The following is a 13,598-nucleotide window of genomic DNA, read 5'->3' on the forward strand; positions in this document are numbered from 1 at the left end:
GACATTAGAGATGAGGGATGGATGACTGACAGGTGGACAGATAGATGGACGTATGTTACAGATAATGGATAGTTGGATGATAGATAACTTCAAAACATTTACTTGCCATTAAATACCTTGCAAGAAAAATTCTTTCAATTTGCTTTGAAAAAGGACAACAGGTGACTTTTGTTCCAAGTCAGGAAGAAGTAACACAAAATGACACGTCTGGAGTGAGAATCCTTTAATAACTATATTCATTTCCAGAGAACAATAAATACAGGAATTGCAAGCAGTATATATAACAGTAGTATTTTCTTTAGATACAGAAAGCAGCAACTTTTTTACAACTTAAAGACCAAACACTTGTTTTTGAAAATAGCACTGAGAAAAGCCACACGATGGAAGAAAAATACTAGCAAAATGAAAAGTGATTCATTCTCAACCCTAAACACTGAGGTCCCCACTCCAGGTGCTCTGCCACAGATAAGGGGGCTGAGAGGCAGCGCTCAACTCCGTGCAGCAGTAGTCTGAGGCTGCTCTGATTGAAGCTGTTTGCCGAGATATTCCCTAAAAAATAAGAATGAAATGACAGAAGCAAATTAGAATTTAAGGAACACTTTCAAAATTGAAACACAAATACACTGTCATTATAGACTTATTTTAACATCTGAAAGTTAGTAATAAAATAGCCCTAGCAAACTAAATTTTCCACATTTCAAAAGTACTTGTACTATATGGACTCTACTCTTTGTACCCTATAAAAGTAAGTCATGACACACAACTAGTAATTCTGCAAGCATGAATGATCACAAGGCAATGTGAGCAGATTTCCCGAGGAAAGTCTACTTTCCTGTTCAGATGAAAGTTTTGTTTATTACCACTGCCACTTCCTCAATTTTAGAAGTTCAAAAAAATCAACTGAATTATGATTCCAAGTGGCCTCCTACATGGAAAGCACATTTCCTGATGCTAGAGAACACACCCATCTGCACCCTTGGGGGAACCTGCACGCACAGGAAGGGGAGGCCTGAGAGTAACATCAGGATCACAGATCTAACAGAAACTGTGAGGTGCACTCATTTTGCATGGCTCGGCCGAACGCCTGCACGAAGCCAATTGCACTGAACCCCCAGAACCATCACAAGCGCTGAGTGATGGGATGCCCACTCTACACATGGAGCAACAGCACCTTGGAGCAGTCTCCTTCAGAGAAAAAAACTGACTATGTACCCACAATTTAGCTCTATGTAACATACAGATGCTTCTATTCAGTCCAGGACAAAAAAATAATCTTTTTCTAGCCTGTGAAGGAGTTGCCCAAACTTTTCTTTAGAACTAACTAACAAGAGCCCAGAAAAATATTTTTTAAGACTATGAAAAATATTCCCTTTTATAAAAAAGAAGAAAACATGTTTCGGAGACCTAGGTTTGCATTCCAGCTCCTTCACTTCATAGACATTCTAGCCCCAGGGGTCACAATGTCCCTGCAAGGGTTCAGAGGTACTGTGTGTGATGGCCCAGGATAAGCAGCAGGCAGCATGAGTCAGCACCATCCCCTCCTGCCTTTCAACCAGCCATTCCATCGCTTCTATTTATTTATGTATTTATTTATTTGAAAAGCAGAGGAGACATACAGAGAGAGAGAGGGAGAGAGAGAGAGATCCTATTGGTTCACCCCCAAAATGGCTGCAATGGCCAGGGCTGGGCCAGGTGGAAGCCAAGAGCGTTATCCAGGCCTCCTACTTGGGGGCAAGGGCCCCACACACCTTCTACTGTTTCCCCAGGTGCATTAATGGGGACCTGGGTAGGAAGTGGAGCAGTTGGGACTTGAACTTGCACTCATATGGGATGCTGGCACCACAGACAGCAGCTTAACCTGCTATGCCACACCTCTTCTTGTTTGTGCCCCACTAGGAAACTTTGGGTGCCATCAGTGTCTAGTGAAAATTGCTACTCTTCCTTTCTCCAGAGAGGCCTGAATAAGGAAAAAGGAATAACCTGTGTGTTCCACCTGCTATGCACTGTACTTTGCTGTTACAGCCTAGTTCAGAGCACTAAGATAGGAAACAAGACTGAGAAAAGCAAGAAGCCCACACAACAGGAAAGGGGAAAATGACATGCAGTGGTATAGGAGAAGGAAGAAGGAAATCCCTACTTGTGAGATGTCCCAGATCCCTTAAAGGCTGAAGAAAGTGAATGGTGGTTGCAGACGCTGGGAGGCTGACATGAAAATGGTTTATGATCTTTTTTTATCCTTACAGGAAAGTTCTGATGACTGACTCACTAATTTGGGGTGTCACATCAAAGTGTATAATAGTTTCATGTTACTAGCAACTACCCAACATAATTAGGCAATGGAATCTTAATTCTGTAAATTATTCTGTAAATAGCAATGTCTAATTTATGTAAAGATTAAAAGGAAAGCCATCCTATAAACTTCATTAGAAGGAAAATTGCAAGAGTTTACGACAACTGTTCATGATGCTCCTCTGGGAAGGCCTGAAACTAAGACGTATCTGTGCTGCCAAGGTTGGTGTTCTTAGGGTGGGTGGCTGCAGGGTGGGGTGATGACATTTACCACACAATTTCCAGATCTTGCATTAGCTTTTTCTAAATGTACATAAGTAATTAAGCCTGAATTTAGATATATGCACTTCAAGGGGCTCTTCAAATATTCTGACTTTGAATGCTCCTCTGTTTAGTGTGGTTTCTTAGAAAAAAAATGTAAACAGGGAACTTAAAGACTTTGTGCTGCCTTCAATTCCTCAGCCATGGTTCTTGCCATAAAGGACCAATGTCAAGGACCTTGTCCTAAGATGTAAGTTTCCTAGACACCTGGCAAGAGGACGTAGCAATGCCTCTAGGAGCTCACACTGTGAACTGCTAAGTGACACAAAAGGTCCTCACGGGTTTCGTCACACACAGAGGCCTCCAGATATTTAAAGCCTGGCTCATTCCCCTACCAGACTGAACCAATATTTAGGGAACAAGAGTGAATTCTTGGAGCTGGGGAAAATCACTGATTCCCAAACAGGGCATTACTGAAGGAGGGTCAAGGCAGGAGGGTATTTCAACAACAAGGAGGTGAGTTGTTCTAGCAGAGAATTTAGAGATAAAGCAAATCACAGCTCCTTTCCTGTTCATCTTCTTCCATTTGTTCTCCTGGCCAAAAGTATACATTTGGACAACAGCCTCTCCTACACTCTCATTTTTTCCATATATACAGGTGCATACCAGAGGCATCTCCTTCTGCATAACCTGTGGAAAAATCACAGTCTCCTTTCCTCTGTCTGCCAAGGAGTCTATATAATTTAGTATTTGGGGGAAAGACAGGGACACAGATAGACATAAATGATGCAACTGACAACTTAGAGGCCAAGGGCCCCACATGGAACTTCGTGAGCTGAACTTGTGGAAATATAGATCACAAAATGACAAAGGCCAATCAAACGAAGAATCCAGACAGTAGGCATAGAGAAACTAATCAAATCTCCTGAAGGGTTCTTAAAATCACCATGTTTGGTGTGGTGTGTGGGTTGTTAAAATACTGGAGGGAGCTGACTAGTGCTCACGTGGAAAAGATCCTGTACTATGGAAAAGGACTGGAACTGCTGTTGTGGTGTAGAAACTTAAGCCACAGCCTACACCATTTTGCTCTTCTTGTCACTCTACCTTTCAAATAAATCTAAGTTGAAAAAAAAAAAGCAAGCAAAGGACTTAATATACACAAGGGTTGGAAGGAAACTGACTCCTTTGAACTTGGCTTATAAAGTGTCATAATCTGCTCCCCTGGGCCCAAATGCTACCTATCATCAATGATAACATTCCCAAGATGAAAGGACACAAGTCCTGCCTCTGAATCCCAGTGACCCCAGGCACAGTGAAGTTTAACAACACGAACTGAGGATTGAGAATACAGACTGGCTACCACCATTCCCACTGAATCACAAGCTCTCACAGAACATTTACTTCAGGACATCCACACATTATCCCCTTTCATTGTTTTATGCCCCTGGTGAAGTAGGTGCTCCCTTCCCTAGGACAGCTGCCAGTTTCCAAAAAGAGCCTGGAAAGGTGCAGAAAATAGATGCTGTTTTCTGTTTTTCAGATTGGAAGACAACTAGAAGGTGTGAATATTTCTTCAGATTAAAGTTACATTACTATTAAGACAAAAGAAAAAATTAGTATGGATTTTACTTTAGGGGTTATAATTATAACAAAGGACTCAGGAAGAGATGTTTTAAAAGAATTATCTGAGTACTGAGTCAATCTTTCTTTATACACGTGAAGATGACCAACAAAAATTCCACTTACAATTCACTGAAAAGGAGCCTGACTTATATCAGCAATCTTCAGAAGTCAAATCTTCACTTCTACTACCTACAAACCATAATCTGAGAAGTATAAATGTTTCTCTTTGATTTCATCCCTAACTGAAATATTTTGGAATCCCAACATCTCTGAAACTGAAAAAAAGGAGTAGTCTAAACATCAACTTGCCTTGTTAAGAATCCAAAAACAGTTCACAAAGAGATCACACCATCTGGTGCAAAAGTGTCTGCATCTCCCTAAGAAATACTGAAAAGCTGCTTGCCAGTCCTATAAGGCACCATGAAGCAGCTGAGATGGGACAGAGGCTGAAGATAATGTTTGCTATCTGGCTTCCATTCTGATTTCTAGAAGCTAAGGCACCAGGAAGCATCATTAACTCAGAATATCAGAAAGGCCTTCAATGTGTTATGTACAGGTAAGCCACACTGTCATAGTTCCTTAGTTGTTTCAAGACTCAAATGTTCTTTCTTTAAAACTGTACTTGAAGATACTGACTGATAGAGTGTGACCTGTTAACTTCACCTGTGTAGTTTGAAACACATGGTAACTTCAGCTATATAGTTTAGTGCTAAAAAGCACTTGGTAAGTTTACCTATAAAATTTAGTGGCATGAAAAAAAATGAATTTTTGACTAACAAACATATCAGGCAACAAAAATCCAAAGTCTTATTTTTCTTTTGCCTTGACTCCCACAAAAGTTCAACAGAAAACCCACTATTAATAGTATTTTTGTACTATTTTCCCTAGTTTTCTTTCAGTATGTAAATTTTTCATAACTAAAATCATAGTGTTCCCAGAATTCTAAACCCCAGTTTTCTGCATGTTTATCATAATAATTAATAAAAGTGCATTTTATTTGATCTATTTGTCATAACTTTTACCTATTCTGCTTTGGAAACAAGTTAGTATAATACAGAGCATTAATAAAATCTTGTTTTCAAATGTACAAAAACAATTTATCTTAGAAAATATGAACTTTGTAGTTTTTTATAATTCTAATTTATATTTGGTAAAGAGAAAAATAGTGTAAACAATTTTATAATTACTGTCTTAATGCTAACTCACTATAGTTTAGTTAATGAATTTAGTAATTCCCCCTACTTTATCTGGATTTTGAATATTAAACATAAAGCAAATTTTGTTTTTATGAACTGAAAAAAATAGCTTTTCCTATGTAAAAAGTGAGCACATAAAAATTATTTGCATCCAATTTATAGAAACATTTAAATTCCAAAAGTAAGTACTGTATAGCCAGTTTCCACAATATTTTAAACTCAGTAATATAGTATTTAACATCACAATACAAACTATTCCTTAGTGTTTGCTATTTATTTAAACACTGTGCTACTTGCTTGAAATAAATTTTCTTCACAATAATATCCATAAATATAAATGAATCCCATTTTATAAATAAACAGCTAGAGTTTAGCAATGATAAATGACATATAAAGTTAGGAAAACCAATTATTAGCAGACAACATATCTGCTCAATTTTGCCTGACTTTAAAATTCAGTTTTAATCACTACACACTACTGCCTCCTAGTACATTATTCTACTTCCTACTGGCTGTAGAGCTATTATTGTGTAGATTTAAGCAGAGTAAGTGCAAGAACATTTCTATGTGAACCCTCAATTTATATTCTCAAATATATTTTCATAATCACTGGCCATTTTCTTTTCTAATAGCATCAAGATTCAAAGATTGACAGATTAGCAGAATTCCTAAAGAGGTGATTCATGGAATTTTTTTAAACAGTCAGTGATCCTGGGGCCAGCACTGCAGCATAGTAGGCTAAGACTCTGTCTGCAGCACTGGCATCCCATACGGGCATGGGTTCATGTCCTAGCTGCTCCTCTTCAGATCCAGCTCTCTGCTAATGGCTTGGGAAAGCAGCAGAAGCTGACCTAAGTGCCTAGGTCCCTGCATCCACATAGGAGATCCAGAAGAAGCTCATGGCTCCTGGCTTAGGATCAGCCCAGCTCTGGCCATTGCGGCCATTTGGGGGAATGAACCAATGGATGGAAGACTTGTCTCTCTGCCTCTCCCTCTCTCTGTCTACAACTTTACCTCTTAAATAAATAAATAAAATCTTTAAAAACAATTAGTGATCCTAAGAAATAGTCTACTTATGCAAGTTATAGCAAATCAGAAACAAAAGCACACATTTTAAAAGCAGTTGTATTTAAGTTCTCAGTAACAAGTTAGTTTTGTACCTGCTTACCTGATCTACCAGTGCTATCCCTACACCAGCAGTATCTTAGTAATACAGGTCATCCTGTTTGTAATCTATGGTTGCATAGAACCTGAACCTCTCAAAAAGCTAAAACTGGCAGTAAACACTCCACTTCCTCTTCAAAATGCTGGTTCCTGATCAGCAAGTAGTTACAACCACAAGCAATATGCACAGCATGCCCCTCAATGACCACAATATATACAAATCCAGTTACACAATGTGCACAGTGGGAGATAGGTAGGGCTATGTTGTTATAATGACTTTTAAAGAGAAAGTTTATTTTAAACTTGTTACAAAGACAGCAGGAAAGCAAAGTCCACTTGAACTACAGACTCCTTTTTCTTAAGGATATTTAGAATGCTAGACTAAGTACCTGAGCGCAGAGAGGGTATCTGATCCATCTTACTCAGATCAGAGCCTGGCATAAACTAAGAGCTGAATGACTATAAAATGAAAAGAAGCTGAAGAATCCTACAAGGATCCTAGACCCTTTAAAAGGGTGCATTCTTCTCCTTAACGTGCAAAGTGCTCAAACCCCAGTAGAGACAGCCACTCTACTTCCACATACCTGCTCAAACAAAAACGTAACTTTAAAAAAAATTATACTCTGCTTATAACACAAGAATGTTCAATTAAATCCATGGTAAAGAATCAATATTTTAGGAAGCGAGTTCAATGTTTTAATGATAGGGGTGGAAGTAGAATTAAATAAACTATTTTATAATTAAACTTAAAAGACTCCTGGCTTACAAAAGTATTCTTTGGGAATCATTTCCCCCGAGATATGCAAAAGATCTAAAATAAACAAAACCATGTCAGCTAATTGTTTCTTCAATATGAATTATAACCTAAAATGGGTTTCAGAGCTAATTAAAGAATGAAGCAAGTTATAAAACACTGGCACACTACACACAAGCAACAAGCTTTGGTTTCTCTGATTCTTTTTGGTAACTAAGAATATCAGCGAAAAACCTGGGGAATTGTTAGTCTCCCTTGTCTTATTTTCCCCACATCCAACTGGTCTTCAGGTCTTACAGTCTATTTCCTCAATATACTGAGCCCATCCTATCCTCTCCAACCCTTGCTCCTGCCTTACTCAGTGGATATGCTCATACTGTACAGTGTAGCTTAAATCTGCAGCCTCCTTAATGGTGTTTTTCCTCCAGTCTTATCCTATCCAATCCAAGGGCTTCCACTGTCTCTCAAATAGTCTTGATTTAATTTTTACAGTCACTTGGTAGTTTTCCATAGCTTTCAGAAAGTAATCAAATTTCTCATCTCAGCCAAGATGGTTTGTCATGATTGGGTCACTGTGGATGTCTCTAACCTTATTTTTAGTTTCTTAACAAGATGCCAGTGATTTGGAACCACTGGTAACACTCCAGCTGGGTCAAGGTCTTCTAACTCAACATATACAAATTCATGGCTCTCCCTTCCTGGAACATCCCCATCCCATCTTCCCAAAGTACCTTTACTGCCTACTTCCTCCTAGCAGTTAACAGCTCTCAGCCAAGAACCTTCACAGGTCTGGACCAGGCCCATTTTCCACATGGTCACAAATCCTTTCCCCATATTATGATAATGAAGTATGTTTGTCACCTTCCACCACAGGATGAACAATCTAGCTTTCCCTGCCAAAAAGGGATATCCAGAAAATTTAGATTTGTTCATATTTGGAAATCTAATATAAATGTCATAAGTATAGACCTGCCAACAACCATTGAACTTGTGTGTCAAAAAACAGTATTCAAATTAAATTAAAATGAATTTCATTTAAATAGAACCCATAATCAGGTATTTTTCAGTTAATAATTCAATAGAAGTGGTATAACCAGTTCAGTGGTTTTAATTTCTAAACATTTAAACATAAAAATTATTGGCAATATCTATGCTGTAAGAATTACTAAGTATTAACGTGCAAGGATTACAAATGATTTTTCTAGGGATTTCCCGCAAGATGCCAGAATAGTGAGGGCGCGCACTGATAGTCCTGGAAAAGATAGTTTAATAAAAGTGGAGTTACTGTAGTCTCAGGAAAAGACTCAGGAAAAAATCGCAGAGGAAACTCTTCCAGATCTAGTGGATGTGACACGGAGGACCTATGGGAAGAGCAAGGTTGCCCACCGCGTGGAAGCCCAGCCGCAGAGTCTGCGCGCCAGCGCTGGAAGTGGAGGTGAGACAAAAACCTCGATAACCCGAGACATTGGCGGGGAAAGGCAGAAAAAGCCTAGAGGGAACGAGGCTTGAAGCCCCACTGGGGAAAGTTCACCAGGCTGACTGGAGGAGAGAAAAAATAAATAAATAAATAAATAAATAAGGGGAACCAGCACGGACACTAGCCTCTCTCTCCACTCACCTTACAAAGCCAAACAAGACAAAGAGCAGACACCAATTTTGGACATACATAAAGCGGCGCCCGCCATCAGCCAAGCAGAAAAAACTGACTCTGGTGGGGAGAAATACCAGGTGGCTAGGACCTTGTGAAAGGGTGGAGCTAACGAACTGAGACTGTGAAAATCTGAGGGGGAAGCAAGAGAACTCACCGAGTACACAAACTCGGTAACCTTGGCAACCCCGTGAGAGACTGTGGAGAAATTCGAGACCACACTGAGGGCTGCATAAACTCTGTGTGTGGTTCCAGCGGTAGAACAGATGAATACACATAGGAGCCAGACTTCATACATCAACTACCCTCAATTCCACTCAGCTGTGTGGAATTACTTCCCAACTGAGTCAAAAAAAAAAAAATACAAAAGAGAGCGAGAGAGAACAATCTAGATGAGTCACCTTTGACACACCCTTAAACCTGAAGAACCAAACAGAGCTCCCTGGCCACACCCATCACAGCCTCTAAGGATCCATCAAAAGCAGATAGTCCACTCAATCTAGAGTCATAGTATAACGAGAAAAAGCACCACTGTGAAGAAACCAAAGAGTATCTCCACAATGCCAAACAACAAATGCAAAAACAGAGGTAACAAGAACAAGGAAGACACTATTATGCCCCCAGATGAAAAAGACACCACAATTCAAGATCATGAAGAAGATGAGATAGAAGAAATGCAAGAAGCAGATCTCAAAAAATTGATAAGAACATTAAGAAGTTCTCAAAAAACAAATTCTTGAACTACAGAAATCCTTAATGGACAGGATAGAAAATCTATCTTGTAGTGTCAGGCAAGATGGTGGAATAGGAAGGGAGCACACTGATAGTCCAGAAGAGACAGTTTAATAAAAGTGGAGATACTGCAGGTTCAAGGAAGAGTAGGGGAAGAAACAGCAGAAGAAACTCTTCCGGAACTAGTGATTCACAGTGGACCTGCGTGGAGAGCGTGGGAGCCCACAGTTCGGGACACCAGTGGCAGACTCCACACACCAGCGCTGGAACGCGAGGTGAGCCAAACCTCAATAGCTTGACACACCGGCAGGCAAGCGGAAAGAGGAGACTAGAGGGAATGACCCCCGGGGGGGGAAAGTTCACCAGGCTAACTAGAAGAGAGAGAGAGAGAAAAAAAAAAAAGTGACCAATACGGACACGGGTTTCTGTCTCTCTGCTCACCTCTTAAAGGTGAGCAAGACAAAGAGCAGGCGCCATCTTGGACATACGTCATAAGCAGAGCGACCTCAGGTCTGCACTGGCCCTAAGCCTAGCAGAAAAACCTGACTCTGGGTGGGGTGAATTAACAGGAGATTATGACCTAGTGAATTTGTGGTGCTACTGAACTGAGACTGTGAAAAAAGAGACGGTGGGGGAGAGAACTCACGGAATTCATGTGAGTACTCTCCAGAGACGCTGCAATTCCGTAACTTTGGCAACCCAGTGGGAGACTGAAGGAGAATTTGAGCCCTCTCTGAGGGCAGAACAGATTCCCGGTGTGGTCCTTGGGAAAGAGCTTCCGATCTCTGGCTCCTGTGGGTATATCATTTGCCTGCTAACTACCTCCAACTTCATTCAGCTGTGCGGAATTACTTCCCTTTTGAATCAAAAAAAGAAAGAAAGAGAGAGAGAGAGATCTACCACGCCTAACCTGGGAGTGTCACCTTTGGCACACCAAACAGAGCTCTCAGGCCACACCCATCTCAAGCCTCTAAGGCTCCATCAAAACCAGACAGTCCACTTAATCTAGAGTCATAGTATAACAAGAAAAAGTACCACAGTGAATAAACCAAACATCTCCAATATGCCAAATAACAAATGCAAAAACCGAGGTAATAAAAACAAGGAAGTCACTATGACGCCCTCAAATGAAAAAGACACCCCAATTCAAGATTATGAAGGTGATGACATAGAAGAAATGCAAGAAGCAGATCTCAAAAAATTGATAAGAACATTAAGAAGTTCTCAAAAACAAATTTTTGAACTACAGAAATCCTTAGTGGACAAGATAGAAAATCTCTCTCGTGAAAATGAAATATTAAGGAGGAATCAAAATGAAATGAAACATCCACTAGGAACAGGAAACTGTGATAGTGACGAGAAATCATAATGAAGTGAAGAATTCAATAGATCAAATGAAAAACACATTAGAGAGCCTTAAAAACAGAATGGGTGAAGCAGAAGAGAGAATATCAGACTTAGAAGACAGAGCACAGGAAAGGATACAGTCAGACCAAAGAAGAGAAGAGGAAATTAGAAACCTAAAACATATTGTCGGGAATCTGCAGGATACTATTAAAAAACCCAGCATTTGGGTTCTAGGAGTTCCTGAAGGCATGGAGAGGGAGAAAGGATTAGAAGGCCTTTTTAGTGAGATACTAGCAGAAAATTTCCCAGGTTTGGAGAAGGACAGAGAAATCCTAGTACAGGAAGCTCACAGAACCCCTAATAAACACGACCAAAAGAGATCCTCACCATGACACGTTGTAATTAAACTCTCCACAGTGAAACATAAAGAAAAGATCCTAAAATGTGCAAGAGAGAAATGTCAGATTACTCTCAGAGGATCTCCAATCAGACTCACAGCTGACTTCTCATCAGAAACCCTACAAGCTAGGAGGGAATGGCGAGATATAGCCCAGGTACTAAGAGAGAAAAACTGCCAGCCCAGAATATTATATCCTGCAAAGCTCTCATTTGTGAATGAAGGTGAAATAAAGACTTTTCATAGCAAACAGAAATTGAAAGAATTTGTCGCCACTCGTCCAGCCCTGCAAAAGATGCTTAAAGATGTGCTACACACAGAAACACAGAAACACGGTCCTCAATATGAAAGAAGGTAAATGAAGGAAACCTCATAGCAAAAGATCACAGGGAATTCAAAGCATATATTAGAACTTATCTTTGGCAAATGGCAGGGCAAAGTTACCACTTATCATTAGTCACATTGAACATTAATGGCCTGAACTATCCAGTTAAAAGACACCGATTGGCTGATTGGGTTAAGGAACAAAACCCATCTATTTGCTGCTTACAAGAAACACATCTTTCCAACAAAGATCCATACAGACTGAAAGTGAAAGGCTGGAAAAAGATATACCATGCCAACAGAAATGAAAAAAGAGCGGGCGTAGCTATCTTAATATCGGACAACATAAACTTTACCACAAAAACTTTTAAGAGAGACAAAGAGGGACACTATATAATGATTAAGGGATCAATTCAACAGGAAGATATAACAATTATCAATGTATATGCACCTAATTACAGGGCACCAGTTTATCTAAAAGATTTGTTAAGGGACTTAAAGCGAGACTTAGACCCCAATACAATAGTACTGCGGGACTTCAATACTCCACTCTCAGAAATAGACAGATCAACAGGACAGAAGATCAACAAGGATACAGTAGATTTAAACGACACTATAGCCCAAATGGATCTAACAGATATCTACAGAACTTTCAATCCTACAGCTAAAGATTTTACATTCTTCTCAGCAGTACATGGAACCTTCTCTAGGATTGACCACATTCTAGGCCATAAAGCAAGTCTCAGCAAATTCAAAAGAATTAGAATCATACCATGCAGCTTCTAGAACCACAGTGGAATGAAGTTGGAAATTAGCAGCTCAGGAATCCCTAGAGCATACGCAAACACATGGAGATTGAACAACATGCTCCTGAATGAACAATGGGTCATAGAAGAAATCAAAAGAGAAATCAAAAATTTTCTGGAAGTAAATGAGGATAACAGCACAACATACCAAAACTTATGGGACGCAGCAAAAGCAGTGTTAAGAGGAAAGTTTATATCAATAGGTGCCTACATCAAGAAATTGGAAAGGCACCAAATAGATGAGCTTTCAATTCACCTCAAGGATCTAGAAAATCTACAGCAAACCAGACCCAAATCTAGTAGGAGAAGAGAAATAATTAAAATCAGAGAAGAAATCAACAGAATTGAATCCAAAAAAACATTACAAAAAATCAGCCAGACGAGGAGCTGGTTTTTTGAAAAAATAAACAAAATTGACACCCCATTGGCCCAACTAACTAAAAAAAGAAGAGAAAAGACCCAAATCAATAAAATCAGAGATGAAAAAGGAAACGTAACAACAGACACCACAGAAATAAAAAGAATCATCAGAAATTACTACAAGGACTTGTATGCCAGCAAACAGGGAAACCTATCAGAAATGGATAGATTCCTGGACACATGCAACCTACCTAAATTGAACCAGGAAGACATAGAAAACCTAAACAGACCCATATATGAGACAGAAATTGAAACAGTAATAAAGGCCCTCCCAACAAAGAAAAGCCCAGGACCAGATGGATTCACTGCTGAATTCTACCAGACATTTAAAGAACTGACTCCAATTCTTCTCAAACTATTCAGAACAATCGAAAAAGAGGGAATCCTCCCAAATTCTTTCTATGAAGCCAGCATCACCTTAATTCCTAAGCCAGAAAAAGATGCAGCATTGAAAGAGAATTACAGACCAATATCCCTGATGAACATAGATACAAAAATCCTCAATAAAATTCTCGCCAATAGAATGCAACAACACATCAGAAAGATCATCCACTCAGACCAAGTGGTATTTATCCCTGGTATGCAGGGATGGTTTAATGTTCGCAAATCAATCAATGTGATACACCACATTAACAGA

The 13,598-nt window shown here is 39.5% G+C and overlaps 1 protein-coding gene across 4 annotated transcripts in view; it reads right to left on the reverse strand.

Annotated features, from left to right (window-relative positions):
* Window positions 1-208: 208 nt before the first annotated feature.
* Window positions 209-13,598, reverse strand: part of ATP6V1H (ATPase H+ transporting V1 subunit H) — a 111,400-nt gene continuing 98,010 nt past the window's right edge. For all 4 annotated transcript variants that reach the window (XR_007919035.2, XM_008255525.4, XM_008255526.4 and 1 more), the window contains one exon: window positions 209-549. Coding sequence is in view for 3 of the 4 variants with exons in the window: in XM_008255525.4 (XP_008253747.1) it covers window positions 489-549 (61 nt within the window). In the remaining variant the exon portion in view is untranslated. The remainder of the gene's footprint in view (window positions 550-13,598) is intronic.

This window comes from Oryctolagus cuniculus, chromosome 6 (genome assembly GCF_964237555.1).
Source record: "Oryctolagus cuniculus chromosome 6, mOryCun1.1, whole genome shotgun sequence".
Classification (NCBI taxonomy): domain Eukaryota; kingdom Metazoa; phylum Chordata; class Mammalia; order Lagomorpha; family Leporidae; genus Oryctolagus; species Oryctolagus cuniculus.